The 21,107-nt window shown below is 32.7% G+C and overlaps 1 protein-coding gene across 2 annotated transcripts in view; it reads right to left on the reverse strand.

Annotated features, from left to right (window-relative positions):
- The window catches only part of LOC134279296 (synaptotagmin-15-like), a 109,775-nt gene that overhangs the window by 84,191 nt on the left and 4,477 nt on the right, over window positions 1–21,107 (reverse strand). Inside the window, exon 1 of one of the 2 annotated variants that reach the window (XM_062761656.1) lies at window positions 2,240–2,446. The exons of the other annotated variant lie outside the window; for it this stretch is intronic. Coding sequence (XP_062617640.1) covers window positions 2,240–2,246 — 7 coding nt within the window. The 5' untranslated portion in view covers window positions 2,247–2,446. Of the gene's footprint in view, window positions 1–2,239; window positions 2,447–21,107 lie in introns of those variants that run through there. 2 annotated transcript variants of the gene reach the window in all.

The following is a 21,107-nucleotide window of genomic DNA, read 5'->3' on the forward strand; positions in this document are numbered from 1 at the left end:
TCAGCTTGCTAATTACAAGTAACTTTCAATTGGATAAACTATGACCTTAATATTCATATGTTTATTTCTGTTCGACCTTTTTGGGGTTACGAATACATTAAACCTCTTGGTTAGTACTTTGTAGTTTGACTTACTTTTGCAAAAATCAAATTTTAACGTTAATCATGACTACTTTTGTATTGTTGGTGTTAGTGCTTAATTGTGAAAAGAGTTTTCATTGGTCTCAATTTCTTAAAATCATTTACCTTAACCTTAGAGTTTGGCCCATTTAAATAAACTTTACTTGGTACTTTGGCATTAACTTTTAAACAGTTGGCGCTTAATATTTTTTTCACAGGTATATTTCTTGTGTCAAGGCCTTTCCCGGGGTATCACCGATTTTGACCTTAAATCTTTGAGAATAACAAACGGGAAAAAAACTTTTGCAAAGACCATACATTTTAAACGTATGGTTTTACACAATGTCATTAAGAAAAATATCCAATTTTAGAGAACGTTTTCTATCACATTGCCAACCATAGCCTTTGCATATTTCAAACCATAATTTTCGCCAAAGGCAGCAATACGGGGACATCTGGAAAGCTGTGTATGCTCTACTTAATATTTACATGTAAATAGTTTGCAGGGACTTTTGAATGTGATAATTGTTTGTTATTTCACATTTCGTGTCTTAGTCAATAGTACGCATGATTCTAAGTAACATTATAAACCACTTTGAAGTGTATGTAACAAGTCTTATTCTGTTTTTTTTAGTTGGAAAATCTGAATATGAAATTTGAGCAAATGAAATATCAGTCTGAATATGTACGCCTTTTCGAAAGCAATAAAGTAAGACTACACTAAAACTTCTTACAGACTGCTGGCATTTCCATCTCGTGTCAAATTTCAATGAGGTTCATTGGAGGCTTATTGGTTTTTTCATATATCGTGCAAATTTATTTCGCTTCAATGGAATCTGCCTTCTGTTGATAAATCTATGATTTTTTGGCACAAAAAGTTTTGATAAGCTTGAGATAAATATGACTAGAAAATTAAATTGAGATTAAAAATTGGTTATATGTAATTGCTAGTTACCTTGTTAAACGATTTAATTTTAATTATTAAAACATTCAATAACAACGTCTTATTATACCTCCCGCTTGAAAAGCGGGAGGGCATATAGCAATCGGTATGTCCGTCTGTCCGTCCGTCTGTCTGTTACGCTTTGGGGTACCGATCTCTTATCCGCACTCCTTTCATACCGCTGAATGGAATTTGATGAAACTTTCACATAATCTTTATTACATATTGCCATTGTGCACCTCCTATTTAACTATTTGTTCCAACACATATTTTGGGTTTACCATAGCAAAACATAGACGCTGCCATTTTATACATATGGAAGGCGGTGGTATCATTAAGTGAGCTCATTGTTCACAGTACCTCTACTTGAATTTCAAGTTTTGTAAGAGTATTTACATGCCTAAAGCTCAACGAGATAGTTAAATAAAAGCAGGAGATAACGACACTGTCAATCAAATTTTATTAATTAATTTATTTTAAAGTTTACTACAACATGCCATAAAACGAAAATAACAAACGCAAAGGTTTAATTGTAAATTGAGAAGATGAAACACATGATAGCTAATTGGTACAGTTAGCCAACATTTTATTTTTAGTTTTTGTAGTCAGATCAATTAACAAATATTTCAAGTACAGTGTTGCAATTTAAAGAACTGCAAAGCATTTGAGCTGTTTGTCTCTCTTTAAATTACGTGTTATTTGATTGGAAGATAACGGACTTAATGCAAGATTTAATCGTTAAGATAAAACAAGCTTTAGGTAATACAATTGTTTTATAAACATGTTGATAATTTGTACGCAGACACCAAATTCTCGTCCTCTGTTTTGTACGGAACGAAACACAAATAAGTAATGGGATGTTAAAAATCAAATAAACGATTTGATGGAAAAGTATTATCATTTGGTAGAATAAGTGTACAAAAATGATTTTTTTTAAAATATGTAATAAATCTTGCCCATATGCGTAATACAAATATAACAAATACAATCATGAAAAACCTGAACCCTATATTAATGGAAGCATTGAATTGTCAGTTTATATTGACCAAAAGCGCAACGTTTGTATGCATCATAGTCTACCATCAGAGAGAATAAGAGAAGATTCTGCCTGTCTCTGATATTCCCCCATTCAATACATTAAATAAGTTTTAATGCCATTCCCTATGATTAGACTTACCCGACATGAGGAATGTCTCCGCGCCTTACGTCGGTGGACAGGTGCCTAGCATTACCGTCATCTGAGTGCATTGATCTATGCTACCTGTGAATCTACAGGTGTTTTACACGGTAACTCCCCCGGTACGTGTCCGTCAATTACACAGTCGTGCTTAACTATAATAATCGCAGTTTTCCGTCATTATACCTTACAAACCGATCCTAACTTCCGTGTTATGACAATAATACTTACTTCCTTCTGCTGACTTCAGCAATTGATTCTTAATGATACAACGGGAAACTCTTGTAACAAATATTATTGGAAGAAAATACAATCCTCATGGCCAATTTAAATAAATTTTATTGGATTTAATCTATTCCCTGAATAAACTCAAAAACATCTACATATTATGAAAAGATATATACATTTGAAATTTTGAATTTTCTAGATAGTGGATATTCCAAGATAAAAACTTCTTTGGGTATTTCATTATATATTCAACAACACAACCGGTTCACAAATGGTTTCCGCCAATTTCCACCACAAAAGGTTCTTTTAAAATTTGCATAAAAAACCTTAGACTCTTTTTCTCGACGAAAAGAATGTTGATCAAACTTCAATTCAAAACCTTATTATTTTATAATGTTAAATAACAAAAAGAATTTTAAAAAAAACTTTCTCTGCTTGCTGTGGTCTGTATGCTTCAAATTGTGTTGGACAGAAACAAAAAATAGTCACAAACGTAGGAAAATGATGTAAATAGAATATTTTAGATTTTTGGTTCATTAATCATAATACGTGTATATAAGTAGGAGGGAATTTTATCCGTTGGGTGTCTTGTTCGAGGTGGGCGGATAGAGATCTGGTTCGTCTAATGTTAACAAGGTGAACAAAATCTATTATTGAAAAGAATCCACTGAGTTTCTCCTGTGAAGCTTCTGATTAGGTTAAAAGAAGATCGCTCGTTAGGTTCCCATATAGCTTCTGTAAAATTGTTATATCTAGGGAAATCAGGGACTTCCTGGAATCACAACTCTCATGTTGTCGGTTAAATATCAACACAGGAACATAAAAAATCTGAAATATGTCTACCATTATAGGATTATACAATATCAATATGAACTGTACGAAATTTATAGTCTACATGAATTCCCAGATTGGGATTTGACCTAATCTGAAAATATATGGAAAACTGAACGACCTACCATTTAACTCGCCATCTACGTACAGTGTAGACCAACAAAACACTATGAATTCTGTCTTAATCATTAAGGGTCTCACGAGCGTACGTATAACAAGCCTGGCTTTAGCCTTGGGTGAAATCAATATAACATGTATCATTAATAAAAGAGGTTAGAAACTGTGATTTTTTCGTCAAATATTGAACAGTTTAAACAGTTTTTTAAACGTGGACATGAAACCTGATCTTCTTTAAATTCAACAATTGTTATTTAAACATTTTTTTAAAGGAACTGCCAGTAGCTCCTTGATTGTTAATCTCAATGAGTTACATACCTGCAGCTACATGTAATATTTAGAATCCTATAGGAGACTTTTTATTTGGAATATGTTCTCATTTTTTTTTCAAACTCATGATAAGTAAAATAATTCATTTGATATCGATAGTTTCGAAATACAAAATTTTATACCAGATAAAGGCCAAGATACGATAACGTCAATGTGAAGTTTAAACGACAGTTAATATTTAAAGTGAATGAAGGGTATGGAGATAAAGAAAAGTTTTCAAGTTCAAAATCTCATTCAAATTAAACAAATGAGGAGCAGAGAAAACACGGACCTGTAAAACATTAGAGATCAGGGATCAGGTGCCAAGAATGAGCGAGTATCCCCTGCTGATTAGTTGCAACTTCCTTATATTCATTGTCATAATCGGGAAATACTGAACAAAATTCGTCAAAATATAGTATTTTAATGATGGTCCAACAATAAGCATGAAAGACTTCAGCTAGCTTTTGACTTAATGATAGATTGTATTTGCTGACAAAGATCTATTACTGGCCATAACAGTTACTAAATCTTGATTAACCTAGACTGTTGATATACTTATTTCATCTATCCCACCGACATATGGCTGAAATATTGCCCACTCGGAGTAAAAAAACAATAATCAGTCCATCTTTTTTCAGTGAAATATCCAAATATGAAACAGTTTTTGTTACACTCTGTGCTATCTTTCATTTCAAACTCACTGTGATATATCGCGTCGAGACATGAGGGGTTGTCTTCCAACAATGTCCGAATTTCCAAGTGCCCTTTATGCATGGTATTCACATAAAGCTTTTTTTTTCAAAGTCTTTTACTTGTGAATTAGAAAATACTAACCGTGTCCATAAACTCGACATTTAGATCTATCGATATATTATCAGTTAAGGAGGTTCATTATAAATCGACTCTAATTAATGTTCAATTTTTCAATTGTCAACTTCCTTCTACTATGTAGCAATAAACAGTAATTATCTGCAAATGTTGTTTATGTCTCTCACTTTGAAGGATACGAGAAGAGCATCCCTTTCTGTGTATGAAAAGTTTATAGAAAGAGGTAACCTATTACCAAACAAGCAAATCAACAGTCTCGTTTAAAGTGACTATGTATTTCTCAAACTCTGTGGTCGATACGATGACTTGGCATCCAATACAAACTTTATTATTTACAATCATTATGCCAGTTGCCGACTAACAATATCCATACTAATTATTTTTATTCCAAACACGTAGCATACGGCGGGTCCTCCGGGGATGCTTACACCTACATTGCACCTAATCTCATCTCTAGTATGTGTTGTTTCAGTCTAATTGAATGACTGCGTTCTTTTCAAAGTACAAGTAAGATGTATTAAAAATACTACAGAAAACATTCATACATTTTCAAAAGACCACTTTTCATATATACTTATTAAACAAATTTTAAAAGGCTTTGTTTTCTTTAAAAAAATCATTCCAAGGTTTGTGTATGTAATATAAAATTTTAAAATGTTTATAATTTAAGCATCTTCAGCAGTAATAAACTTATTTTCTTGAATTTACTTTTATTTTGAAAGTTAATTATCTAAAAAAAAAATTGAATATAAACATCTTTCTTCAAATGACAACAACTAAAATCCCATGTTTAAGACATTGTTGAATGACAGAACCTAACGGCAAAAACCAATCTTCTTTGAAATGTAAATAAAGCAAAACAATCTCAAATTAAATCATTTCCGAGGTTTTTACAACTAAGCATGTTTAAATTAATAACTCTAACAGTGGTTGAAGCGTCTGCTCAAAAATCGCCGAGTGAGGAGTAAACCCTGAAGTTGTTGCGAGTTTTTACCCCACAGAGGGACGTGGAGATCGGTCCTTTGGATGAGACCGTGTAAACCTTGGTCCCGCGTCGCAGTAGTTGTGAGGACGATAAGACTGCTGAATGCCCCTGAATGCCGAGTTTAGGACGAAATTTGCAGTTTTTCCACCTGCAAACGGTGACTTTTTTTTATGAGTGAAATTTCTCGAGGAAGACATAAAACAACAAACAAAATAATTCTACCAATTTGCACTTCACAGGAAGTCACGGTGTTTACGTTTGTCAAGAAACATTTGAAACCTTATGACAGGTATTTCTTTATAATAGATAAGTATAAAAATAGATAGATTTGCCAGACTTTAACCTGAGGCAGCAATATAACAAAACCCATTATAAGCAGCTGTCTAATTTATATCTGTCTTATTGTAAAGATTGCACTAATGAAGGATGGTTATTTGATTTTCAAAGACAAAAAAAAAATTCCCAATGAAATTGCAATTGCATCATACTTTCGAAAACCAGATTTTTTGTACTTTGTGAACTATGAAAAAAGTAATGAAATCTAGTAAAGAAGAAGAGGAATCAAGATTAGGGCACGACACGTACACGTGAAAACAACTGATGAGATCAGAAACCCTAGAGTGTAAGCAGTTCCGGTCAAATGGTCAGAACCGCTGTGAGTCTGAAGTATTGATTGCGTTGACGGAGAACTAAGTAGTCAACATAAGTGCATAGAAATGCATTTGATTGAAGAATTAGATTAAAATTCTGGTGAAAAAATACTTCTGTCCTTGTGAAAAGAATTATATCTGCTACCGAGAGATAGAGAATTATATCTGTTACCGGGAGATAGGGGTCGTCTTAAATTTAGAACTTAATTTTGATGTCTAAACGAATACCAAGTTTGATATCAGTCTATTACTTATCCTGGTATGAGAGAAGATATCTAGGAATATTTGTTTTACGCTATAGACTAGAGGAATATCATTCACAACAAAAACTCTACCAATGCTGAATTCATGTGCAATGGATATCACTTCAATTCGTTGGGTCAATGTTTGTAAGCAAGCAAAATTGTAGTTTTCTGTGAGAACACTATTTAGTAGGTTATTCATTTTTAGGGTAGATTTAATGATTCGTTATGTTTTAAAAGGAAGCTTTTGAGGGTAGGGATGACCGGTGAAATCCACGAACATTGGTATTTTGCGATCAATAATGATTTCACTGTTGATCTTTATATTTGAAGAAAAGGGCTAAAGATAACGAACAAAGATTAAAAGCACCAAAATCAACAGCTTAAAAACTTACAATTATTCAACTTTATACACAACCATTCCCCACGATAAATTAAGGTACAGGTTCTTTTACCTCACCTGAGCCGAAGGCTCAAGTGAGCTTTTCTGATCACATTTTGTCCGTCGTCCGTCCGTCTCTTTGTCTGTCTGCCTGTCTGCCTGTAAACTTTTCACATTTTCGAACTACTTGGCCAGAAAAGCTAAAACTTATGCGGAAGCATCCTGATGTAATGTAGATTCTAAATTTTTAAATCATGGCCCCTAGGGGTTTGGAGAGGCCACAATAGGGAATAAAATATTTACATAGAAATATACAGGAAAAATATTTTAAGATCTACTTCTCAAGACCCACTGAGCCAGAAACGCTGAAAGTTATGTGGAAGTATCCTTGGGTAGTGTAGATTCTATATTGTTCAAATCATGGCCTCTTGGGGTTGGATGGGGCCATAGTAGGGAATCAAATTTTTACATAGAAATATATAGGAAAAAAACTTTAAATTCTCCTTCTCAAGAACCACTGGGCCAGAATGGTTGAAATTTATGTGGAAGAATCCTGGTATAGTGTAGATTTTAAATTGTCCAAATTATGACCTGTAGGATACAATGGTTCAATAGGTCACAAGGGAAAAAGCTGGTTAAGAAAAGCATGGTCAAAGCTTCTCATGTTGGCGATGTGGCCCATGGGCCTCTTGTTGGTATCATTGACAACTGCTTTTTTCAATAAAAAATGGAACTCGTAAATTTATTTACCTTGTCAATGGCCAATTGCAAAATTATTTTAAAAATTGTGATAACAAACAAGTACTCTGAATTTGACATCAAAAAGATGCTTAAGTTTCTGAATGACTATACTGATGTCTTTAGGGTATGCAGAATTTGTGCAAAATCTTATACATGAAAAGAAAAAAACCACTTTCTATAGCCTTCATTTCGAAATTTAGACATATCGATGACTTAGTATCAATTAACGATGGTAATATCCATTCTTATGATACCACAGAGTCTAACACATCTGTTTCATATTTGGATATTTTACTTGAAAAAGACGTTAAAAGTAATCTAACAACCGAGCTCTAAGATAACGTGATGACTTTAACTTTTCTATGGTCAACTTCCCTTACTCCTAAAAAGAGGTAAATTATAGACAAATAAGTTGATGAAAAAAGAATTTCAGCTGTCTCGTTTAAAGTCACAATTTCGTAGGTTCTTTGGTCAATACAATGACCTTGTCAACGAATTAAAAATATCATTGAATCAACTAGTGAATGATAAATAAGTTGATGAAAAACAGATTTCAGCTGTCTCGTATAAAGTCACCATTTTGTACGTTCTTTGGTCGTTACAATGACCTCTCAACGAATAAAAAAATATCATTGTGTCTAATGCTGAATGATGTTTTTATACTAATTGTTAGTACATTATTTATACACTGAATTGACGACAGATTTTTCCATTACATCCCGATCAGGTTAAGAAGCACACGTGTGACTGATCGGCAGGGGATACTCACTCCCCCATGACATCTGATTCCATATTTTGATGTTTTGAAGGTTTGTGTTCGCTCTGCTCCTATTTTGTATTGTTTTATGGACCTTTGATTTTGAATATTGTTTGTTATATCCATATATTTCATTCATGAAACTTTTAAAAGATCCAAGTCTGCAAACAGACAAAAGAAAGACAATTCGAAATTTTAGGTGAAATCAGGCAAACTTAAATGAGCTAGCTTCTGAAATCAGTTTTAATTTTTGTCGATATAAATAATGCTGTATAAGTAAGTATTAGAGCAAAAGTGATTTCCTCTAAGTTTTAAAGCACTGTCATTTCGGTCTTATTGATCAAGTAGATAGAACATATAAAGGTAATGTATATCTTACGATGAAAACAACAGACCGATTACTAATTAATGTTATAAATACTTAGAAATACACATTACATGGAGATCAAAGCATTGCAAACCCTTTGAGACCAGAGAATTAATATTATTAACATTATCTGATAATAAACGAAAAAATGAATTCAGACTAAGAGAAAACATGATCCTGAGAATGCAGGCGTAAGTAGTACAGTACAATAAATGTGTTTCACTGATAACTTAGAACTCTTCTACTGCGACATTATCTAAACACGGAATTGTGGCAGGATATTGCCGTTAAAACCCCATCATAGCATAGAGCAAAAAGCGGTTTTGACCGGTCGTCAGGGTATGCCATTTTTTCCATGGCACCTGATTTTACCCTGATGATTTGGAGGTCTGATCCAAACTTGTATTGTTCTCTCAATATATTTCTTAATATTTAATTTGAATGAAGTTGTGAATACTTTGTTTTCTATCACCGTCACAAAGACGATCCAACAGACCAAATGTCAAATCCTTTTAAGACAATTTGTTTTAAGTTTGCCAAAAATATATTCTAAAAACAGATATATACATATGTAAATATGAACCCATATTTATCGCAACTAAGTCAGTTTCTGCATATGTGGAGTAAAGTACAATGTGATATAATTTTATTCAGTTAAACTCGATGCATCTTACAGGGAATTGTGGGTAGTGAAATCAACTTTAAGTCCTCTTCCAATAGGTTGAGGAAAATCTTTACTCTTCTTATAAAATTGTCATAAATTCCTAAACTTGTATGCCTGCTCTCTTTTTTTAACGAATTGATTGTCAATAAAAGGAATGGTGAATCAGTTTTATTAATTTATATTTCAGAAACAATGTGCATGGGTTGGTCCCAATCTCTGCTGATGGGCATTCAAATATTATCTTTATGACAATGACCGTCATGGGACCGTCATCCTAGAGGTTTTGTGGGTATTTTTCAGTCAGAATCAAATCATTGAGTAATCACACGCGGGGATTAACGATAAAATGACGTGAAATAACGTCAGATTAAAATACAATTTAGTCCATTATGAGACAAAGTACATGCCTCTGTAATAATCATTTGTTTCTGACCGACTAAATCTCCTGGATCTGCAATGGATTACATAGAGAATGGAGGGGTGATGGGTTTTCTACACGGTAGTCATGGAATTCTCTGTCATGTTCCACAACTTATTTGTCACTATGTCAGGCTTATCTCGGTGACAAAGAAATGCTTTTTTGAATAATCTGGTCCAGAACTGACACTTGCCATTAAATCTAAGGTCAAGTTATAATCTTATATCGTTAGGTGGACTGATTTATTGAATGCTGGCTAATGCAAGGAAGTGTTTAGGAAATCATAATTTACAGTAATAAAGCATGTTTTTATTTAGAGAGAAATTGGATGCGTCTTAAAGTAAAAAAAACTCAAACAGACATACCTCTATAGTAAAGAATGCTTCACACCTTAACCTGTCTGTAATACAGGTTTATGTTCAGTTCTATTTTTAAAGATGTGATACCTTTGTAAAGATTTTATATTTCAATGAATTGTCTTCAAATGCATCAAGCTTATTTGTTTACTGAATTAGTGAAATTGACGTTAAGTATCTTTTATCAATTTGATATCTATTGAATAGAATCCAATAAAATGTATATACTTTTATCAAAATCACTGTTGTAGTTATAAATTTTTGCTTTTCATTTTTGTTATGTAATTGTTATGGATTTAGATCGAAAAGATGAATATCGTATTTATTTTTTGTGTCAATATTGCTATACAAGATAAACAATAGGAATACGCCGTCGCCTTATCTACCATCAGTACGATTTCAGCAGAGGGAGATATGTGATTTCTTATGATTCTAGTTTTTGTATGTTTTGAGGTTTGTTATGTTAATTAAAATATATGATAAAAAGTTATCATGAAAGAGTTGTTGCAACCTGGTCTTTTGAAATATCTATAGAAAGTTAAAAATTATATATATACTATGCAATTACTTCAAAATTCAAAAGAATATGTACCATGCAATTACATTTTAAAGCATAATTTTACGTAAAACATAAATTAAGAGTGAGATTTGCCAAAAGTAGTTTCAATATTTACAGTATTTTTATTTCTTATTGAATTATGTCGCTTCCAAAAGTTGTTCACTCAAATTTAGTCGCAGAGTTCCGAACATAGATATAAAATTGCAACTTCTCTACCAGTTAGCGGTGGCGACTCAAAATGTTTGTCTGATTATTTTTTGTATTATGTCCTTTACAAATTGATCACTCAAAATGAGAGGTCACTATTTGCCGGTTAAAATCTGCACGTTCAAAACCGTATCTGCAGTTAGGGCCTTAAGTCGTTAGGGATCGATTTCTGTGTGTGTCATCACCTACTGTGTCATAGTACGTTGTATTATACTTTCTCATACAAAGGTTTGGTCCCTACGTTCCGCAGTAAGATTCGAAACCTCGAAGTAAGGATCAGTTTCTTACTTTGCTTCTCTCAAGAATACGAGCTTACCACTACACTAAGCATGTGTCTTAGTACTTGTATTGTAATCCAAGTGGAGTATAATTAATAAGTCGTAATATTGGAAATTTTTAATAGAGACTTAAAGTACTCGATTGCGGTGATAAAATTATAATAACTACAAATTTTCTGCCGATTGCCTCCATGAGAAATCTGGCGGATTAAATTGACATTTGGCCTTAGAGTTCATTAATCATGGTCAATAGAAATGTTCCTGCTTGAGTGACTAATAACAAATGTCACAGAAAATTGAAATATTATACATTCCTTTTATAAATTAGGTGTTTACCATTCCCTATAGAATAGTCCCGTGCAAATACAATGGAACTATAAATCCACCGATAAATGGCCGTGTTGTCATCAATATCTCGATATGCATTTCATCTAAATTGGATAACTTCTCACATAAATCAAAAAGAAATGTATCATTGATATAAAAGGTTCTACAGAATTCGATTCAGTCACAGTCTTGTGGTTTATTACAGTAATTGGTAGACATTCTTCAATTGATTTGACCTGTTCATAGTACATTCTTGTATAAAGTCGATGTCACATTCTTGTTAAACGACGCCTACGTAATCCATTAATTTAACAAATTTCATTATTTTTTAAAACAGGAAAAATTTGAGAGAGAAGAAATTATTTTGCCATTTTCATTAGTTAGCTAATACTTTCCTATAGTGATATATGAGTATGGAACGCCATCACTGCCTTATAGCATACAACTATGCATTTATTATGTCAATTTATCATTACGTGATGTGAACATATCTTTACGTTATGTCCAATTTTTATGAGATGATGTAAATATATCTTAACATCATGTCAATGCTGCATTACATGAAGTAAATACATCCTTTCATTATGTCAGCACTTCATATCTTGAAGTAAAACATTCATTATATGAAGTGATAATGTGTTTACATTGTGTTAAAACTTTCTTGCATGAAATGATTTTTTCTTTACATCATTTCATTTCTTTAAAATGTGAGGTCAAAACTGCATTACGTCAAGTAAATTGTGTTTTATAATTAAACTTATCATTACACGAAGTCAAAAGCCCATTCCTTTTTGAGAGTGTATATTTCTATTATATCAAAGCATTATTACGTGATATGGATTTATCTTTATTTTACGGCGAGGGCATCATGATATGAGGTGAACACATCTTACCTTTATGTCAGTGCTTTATTATGTGGTGTAAAAAGTGTATAACATAATGTGAACATATCTTTATATTTTATCAATACTTTATTACATTATGTCAAAACTCCATTCCGTGATGTGGATATATAATTACGTTATGTCAACTCTTTCTTACGTGATTTAAAAATATCTTTATATTGTGTTAACTCTTTATCGTGTTGATTCCAAAAGTTCATTACCTGATGTTAAAAAACATTTACACTATCTAAAAGCTGTATATCTAGTATATAATGAATGTTGACGACCGTGATTTAATGACTGGTAAGAAGGGGGGGTCCTGATTGATTAGGACAAATTACAGGCACATAATATCACCCCCCCCCTTTCCCAGACATAACTTTACTATAGAAAATGTAATGTTCATTGAAACTGTACAGCCCCCCACCCCCACTTTTTGTTGAAGTATAATCCACTAAGGGTATGTAATATATCTGGAAAAAAATAGGACTGATCGCCCCGCTCCCCGAAATAGGATTTTCGGGCTTGGACTTTTTTTTCTTGGCTTGTCAAGTTTTTTCGGGTAAATGATTTTTTTTCTGGCTGACCTCCTCTTTCAAAAAAAAAGATGCTACGTCACTGGAGTTAGTAATTTTTTTTATCATTCCAGGGCCAGAATTCTATTACAAAAATCTATCAGTCGCTCATCTAAATCAACTGAATATGCCTTAGTAAGCATGCATGGGCACATATCAGTGGCAGATATGGGAATCTTGAAACAAGGGGGACGGTATATGGTTGGAGACCAAGGGCGGAAAGCGGAGAAGCTCTCAGCCTTTATAGTTTTACAGAAAAAAGTTTTCAACTTAATTCAGCTAAGCTTATTTTGAAACTAATGCAATGTCCTTCAAAGTTTAAGACTTTTATTAAAAAAAAAGAATCAAAAAAAAAAAAAAAATGATTGCTGCACGACTCATAATATTTGATTTATTTAATTATGAGATTAAAGTAAACACCACTGAATTTCGACGTGACTTTAATTCACAGTCGCAGTGTTAAGGCTTTGTACGTCAGTCATTTGTCGCTTAAAGTTTTCATTTAAAGATGTCATTCCAAAATCGCTGAGAATCTCTTCTACGACAGTTTTTCTCCCGTCATTTTTAGTGCTTGCGGAACGCGGAAAATACGTTATGCTCATATAAAGGCCGAGGATACCCGTGTTCGCATAACGTAATAGTGAATCGACATAATGTAGAAGAGTGCGCACAGTATGGCATGAGCTTTTCACATCAGTTAATAAAAACTAAGAATTCATGAAAAGTAAACATAACGAAATGCAAGTTGACGAAATATAATTGTAGTATGTGTAAATGTCATAAAGAGTTGACATAATGTAAAGGAAAGTTAACACGATGCAATAATAGTGTGGGTTAATGTCATAAAGAGTTGATATAATGTAATGGAAGGTTGACACAATGCAACAGTAGTGTGGGTTAATGTCATAAAGAGTTGACATAATGTAATGGAAGGTTGACACAATGCAATAGTAGTGTTATGATATAAGGCAGTGACGGCGTTCCATATATGTGCATGTCTTCCAATGCAATATTTAAATAAGATAATGTGCACAACGGAAATACAATTCTATACATTGCACCCGGCCCATTGGACCCATGTTTCATTTTAACATAAGCAGCATGATATTTCATTTTAAAAAGAGACTGTGCATGGCATTTATTTGATTTGTACTAAGCTGGATATACGCTTCAATTTAATGTAACATTATGAAAAATGTTACTCAAACTTTTCTTTTCACAAATTTAACAAAAAATAAAAAATACTTTTCATCCTCTACCACTCTCTCATAATAACCCCTTCACTTCCGTACCGGTAAATCTGACCGGTGGTGCATTTAAACACGACTCTGCTAAAACAGGATTTCCGTATCTTTTTTATGATAGCATAAAGTTATGTAATCTATATATGTCTTTTAGGATATTTTCTCTACTTTAAATTGTGTATAAATTATGTGTCTTTTCCTGTCGGCAATGAATAGATTATACGTTTTGATCATGTACACGACTTTTTTAAAAAATTGCGCAATTTTCCAATACAAATTGCGATTTTTGACATCAACTTGATAAAGAAACTTTAATATATTTTAAAAGTATATTTTCTCTGCCTTTAAAATATGTAAAAAAAAAATTGCCATTTCCTTTAAATTTTTGGAAAAAACAAGAATTTTCCTCCATGCATATGATTTTTCTTGTTTTCATTCGTGATATTTAAATTAAAAGCAGTTTTACCTGTATTTCTATATTGAATTACTAAAACAAAAAAATCTTTAGGGCGTTGTTCTGTTTCTAATTGAAAGGAAAGGATACTTCTAAACTGTGTCATGTTTCTCAATTAAGATGACTGTGTTGTATATCATACATGCGAAGACAAATCAGAGATTTTTAAGCGAAGCAGTCATTTTCTTTCCAAACTTCGTTATCCCAGTGCCTATTTTATTTGTATTCATAAATAAGATTGAATGTTCATTTAAACAGAGAATATTGATGTTAAAAGGTTAACAATGACACAATTACTTTATATGAGTCACTACGTAAATACACTAACAATATTACGTGACAACTGAACCTTCTCCGCTGTTCTGTAATGACAATCTACGGAAAATTTACACAGGACAAACACAATGTATTGAATTATTTTCAAAAAATAAGAAGAAAATTAGGTATTTATTCCCAGGAGAAAAATGAAGCAGTATTGTGTAACTAGTTAAATGATTTTGTTCTGTCTTGTTGATAGTTATCATATTTTCAATTTAGATGGCAACGTTATAACAAGACATCAGGAGCACGAAAAAGGTATTTGGTGTAGAACTAATTTCACTCAGGGGATATTATCTCAACTCTGAAATATCATCTATGTTAACAAACAGCAAAAACGTATATTGCAAAAGTTAGAACATAAATTATCCCTTATTTATTATGCTACGACTTATTTCGTTATTAGCAGACCTATTTTTGTATTCATATGAAACAGAATTTATGCAAAATCTTATGCGTGAAAAGAAAAAAATGCTGTGGCCTTCAACTCGACCTTCAGACATATCGAAGACGCATTGTCAAATAACAATGGTAATTTAGCAGACCTATTTTTGTATTCATATGAAACAGAATTTATGCAAAATCTTATGCGTGAAAAGAAAAAAAATGCTGTGGCCTTCAACCCGACCTTCAGACATATCGAAGACGCATTGTCAAATAACAATGGTAATTTCCATTCCTACGATGATACGATATTTACAGGAGAGCTTGAGATTAAAGACACGACAGAGTCTGACACATCTGTTTCATACTTGGATATTTTACTTGAAAAATACGTTAATGGTAACCTTAAAAATTGTAACCTTAACAAACATACGTCAACATCAGACTTGACATAGATTTTATGACAAACATGCGTCAACATCAGACTTGATATAGATTGTATGACAAACATACGTCAACATCAGACTTGACATAGATTGTATGACAAACATACGTCAACATCAGACTTGACATAGATTGTATGACAAACATACGTCAACATCAGACTTTACAAAGATTTTATTTGCTAAGAAGATTATCGTGTCAACCATGGAGGAATTGTAAAACAAACCTGTTGGTATCCCTGTTGCATATAATTATTTGTCAAAAGCAATAGCTTTCATTGCTAAGAATTTGATCGAACTGGAGCATGCTTTTAAGTATCAAATCAAGTGGGAGCTATACACCAGATACATGTATGTAGGTACTGTTTGATCACTGATTATCATTTTAAAAGTTAGTAGTTGTGGCTACCTCTCTTATTCAATTTTTAAAATTGTATATAATCTGTATGCGACCTCTCTTACTGTACTACAAAAATGTCATTGATCCTCATTATTTTGTAACTATTTCTCTAACTTTACTTTAATGTGTTGCTACTTTTGCCTTTTGTTGGAATTGCTTCTTTTCGTATATAAGAAATGTGTGACTATTTCATTTAACTGCGCTGCTTACTTTTACAGATTTCTTTTGTGCCCTTATCCTAAACCCTTGATGTGACTTATCTTCTGATTGTTCTTTCAATGCTTATCCTACAATAAGTGTATATATATTAATGCATGTACTTCTGTTTTGTTGTTGTTATGTTCCTTCTAATAACATTTTAAAATCACTTTGGGTTATTAACTCTATTCCAGAATACATTCAGGGCCTAATTGTTTAGCTTATCATGTTCTTTAGAAGGAAATGGCTAGTATAAGTAGTCCCATGGGTCAGATTAAACGAGGATGTAGAAGGCATCAGACTTGGAAAGCAGATCCATCAATCTGCAATTCGTCTTATGAAGGCCAATAAAGTGAAACATACTTTTTGATACTTTGAAAGATTTGTTAGTTCTTACAACTGAATATTTTTTGTTTCTGTTTAATCTTTATTCCTATACATGTATGTTATCAAAGCTTTCTGGAACAAACATTTAATTTCAATGGCTAAACGTAGCGTAAATACATGTAGTTAGGCCCTTGAAATATAAGTAGTAATACCAAATGAGAATTCAAAAAGTTTAGGACAGTAGAAATGTTCCTAAATGCCGGTAATATATAATTTTCCCCTCGATTTTGTAATTGAATTAATGTTACTTTTACTACATAACTCACAAAATATCGAATTACCTTAAGAAGCATTTGTGCAGAATACCAGAAGATGGTGTTAGATATAATATATATATATATATATATATATATATATATATATATATATATATATATATATATATATATATATATATATATATATATATATATATATATATATATATATATAATTCTTTTGGAAATAATTTGCCAAAATCAAAACGTTTAGCGTTGTAAGATATTTAGAAATCAATTAAGATATCATAAGGCAATTATAATGGTATAATTTTTAAAAAAACATTACGAAGATACACAAAACAGATATCTGAGCAACGTAGCGGCTGACCTTAAATGCAGAACATACTTACGTATACCTGATGGAGGAATAAAAAAATCAATACCATTTACCTTGCCTACACTGTGTTAATGACAGATTGAAATAGATATTTGAGGAAGACCCTTTATTTTCTTTTATGAAAATATGCACCGCAATGAAAGAGAAAACCGACACTTTTGTAAAGCAACATAACTTAAAGGCTTTGTCAATTAAGTGTAATTACTAGAAAAAAAACTATAAGAAAATGTGAGATCATAAAATCATTCAAGAATCAGAACATCAAAACATATGACTTTTCTACACTTTATATAAATACCCTTACTGCTTCTTCAAAATATATGACACTTGTAAATCTGCATATCATGCTTTTGGTATTCTGCAAATTTCTGTTGCTAAAAGTCTTTTCATATATAAACACAAGGGCTTCAGGCTTATTTAAAACAATTTTGTTAGTTTAATACATTTATGATGACCAATTACTTTTTTATGTTGTTCAGTAAATATAATTAACTCAAAATAAAAGGCCACAAAAACTGTGAAGCAAAGTTACGCCAGACGATGGGCCAGATATGAAAAAGAAGACGTTGACACCTTGTTAGAATGGATTAAATGTATCAGATCCATGTTAAAGTCACGTATTAAAAGATTGAGGGGCAATATGAAAACCATCTATCCTTCTGTGTTCAATAAACCAGAGGTGAAAAAGGAGTTAGACAGATTACACGATCAGTACGTACTGGTTCCTGCCGACAAAGCAGGTAACAACATTGTCTTCGTTTGAAAGGCTCATTATATAAATTGCATTCTAGAAGAACTTGGATTTAATTCTATAAGTAGGAATCCTACTTATACTCATACTTCTCTTTCTAAGGAAGAAATTCTTCAAAATCACCTGTCAGTTTTGAATACTTTTAATATTCCACAGAGCCAAAATGAATTTGAACTACCTTATATATATTGGATTCCGAAACTTCATAAGAATCATAAGAATCCTTACAAACAAAGACCTCTTTCGTTACTTCTCATTAAGATATTGACAGTAGTGAAGGAAAAACTTCAAGAGTACTGTGCAGCTATATATTCAAGAAGTGGTCTGAATCAGATGTGGATACTCTCAAAGATTCCAAAGAACTTTTGGACATTTTGAAATCGCAAGACTTTACAAAAATCAACAGCTTGAAAACTTACGACTTTTCAACTTTATACACAACAATTCCCCACGAAAAATTAAAATCCAGGCTCTTTAATTTCATTGACAGCTGCTTCTTCAACAAGAGGCTCATGGCCTTATAGGTCACCTGAGCATCATGCAACAACTTTCAAATGATTGACTTTGGTTCATGTTTTAAGCTATGGCATTCACAATTTTGAAATGGGCACCATTGCTAATCATAACTATACATTTAGCAATTGTTTAGTTTGTTTACTTAATACCAATAATCAGGGCAGGGGAACAAAAATGCATATCAACTAACCAGCAATATTCAGCAATAATCAGGAGTGCCCCTTTCACACGTGGACTCCTGACCCTAGGTCTACACATCGCACTATGTTTGAAAAAGCACACTTGCTTGTCACAATTTTTTTTATTAATACCAAGGAGCAGATTTCAAACAATTCATTTTCAGTATATAAGTAGAGCCCCCCCCCCTTGGTATCCCTGGCCCAGGGGCGATGAGTTTCACAATTCTGGAAGAAGAGCCCTTGCACATCATAACTATATAAATAGTTCATCTGCTTATTACCCAGAAGTAGAGAAAAAGATTTTCATAGATGTAATGTATTATCACTATATAATCATAATAGAGCCATACCCTAACACTATAACCCCTAACCATGGGGTCATAAAATTCACAGTTTGGTAGAAGCATTCTTGCTAATCATAACTATGTCCTTAATTAGTTTATTTAATACCTAGAAGTAGAGAAGAAGCTTTTCAAAGAATAAATATCTTTTTACTATATAATCAATATTCAAGTAAGCCCCGCCTTAATTAACACCAGAATCCCTGACCCTGGGGCAATAAAATTCATAATATTGGTAGAGGCACTCTTGCTCATCAGAACTATGTACTTAATTAGTTTACTTAATTCCTAGGACAAGAGAAGAAGATTTTCAAAGATTTAATGCATTTTCACTATATAGTCAATAGAGCCCCGCCCTTACACCAGAATCCCTGACCCAGGGGCCAAAAAATTCACAATTTTTGTAGAGACACTCTTGCTCATCATAACTTTGTACTTAATTAGTTTATTTATTACCCAGTAGCAGAGAAGAAGATTTTCAAAGAATTTATGCATTTTTACTATATAACCAATAGAGCCCTGCCCTAACACCAGAACCCCTAACCCTGGGGCCATGAATTTCACAGTTTTGGCAGAGGACTCAATGCTGATTACAATCATACCAACAGTTTGACTGCTTGATGTATAGGAGTAAAGAAGAAGATTTTTAAAGATTGCACTAATTTTAGTGGTTTTTACCCCCCCCCCCCCCCAGGCCCCAGGGGGGCAGGGACCATGCAATTCACAATTTTTTGTTTCCCTTCACCAATAGATGCTATATGCCAAATTTGGTTGAAATTGGTTCAGTGGTTTCAGAGAAAAAGCTGAAAATGTTCAAATGTTAACGCACGACGGACGACGACGGACTTACTCAGGTGACCTAATAAAAATGGAACTCGTAAATTAACTTACTTCGTCATTGGTCATCTGCAAAATTATGTTGTTAAAACAGATTCTGATTGCACACATAAGTACTCTGAAGTTGACAACAAGAAGATGCTTGAGTTTCTGATTGACAACATCTATGTGGTTCTTGGAGACCAGGTATTCCAACAGTATATTGGAATTCCCATGAGTACAAATTGCCCTCCGTTATTAGCAGACTTATTTTTATATTCATATGAAGCAGAATTTATGCAAAATCTTATGCGTGAAAAGAAGAAAACACTTGCTGTGGCCTTCAACTCGACAATTAGATGTATCGACGACGTATTGTCAATTAATAATGGTAATTTTCATTCCTACGTCGATATGATATATCCTGGTGAGTCCGACACTTCTGTTTCATACTTGGGCCATCCTTAAAAAAATGTTTGTTTGGAATTGCCGCCTGGGGGTTTTCAGACCCAGGAGGGAGGGAGGGATTTTATTTTTTTTTTTACAAATTGAAGCTAAATGATAAAAAAATAAAATCTCAATGAGCAGTGGTAATTTCAATTTATTATCCTCTTTCTTTTATTTTATTGATATTATTTGGTCCGATTGTGAAAAAAAGATATACATGTACACAGAACGGTACTCAAATATTAATCTCATTTAGATGTTAAGATCTGTTCATATATTAATCAGGTCCAGTCCAAAGACTATTTCTACTTACGTTGATATTAATAGCTACCTAGGTATTTAAAGCTACCAAAAGTAGCTATATTTACCTACTTTATATAATTTCTGCATTTTGCGACCAAAAGACCAAACGGCGCAACATGGTGAATACCATATTTTTTGATACAGTCACACTAATGAAGAATACGACAAAATTTTGGCGAAAAAATGATTACTTCCTGAATCGGCAATTTTACATTAGTTTCTATGCAAAATTGATAAAATACGAAGTTTTCATTTTTTGGCCAAATTTTTGTCATATTCATCATCAGTGTGACTGTATCAAGAAATTGTGTGCTCACCATGTTGCGCCGTTCATGCCTTTGGTCACAAAATGCAAGTAAAGCAGAAAGTAGGTAAAAATAGC

This window comes from Saccostrea cucullata, unplaced genomic scaffold, assembly GCF_032062105.1.
Source record: "Saccostrea cucullata isolate Sc308-1 unplaced genomic scaffold, CSIRO_AGI_Scuc_v1 ctg384, whole genome shotgun sequence".
Lineage (NCBI taxonomy): Eukaryota > Metazoa > Mollusca > Bivalvia > Ostreida > Ostreidae > Saccostrea > Saccostrea cuccullata.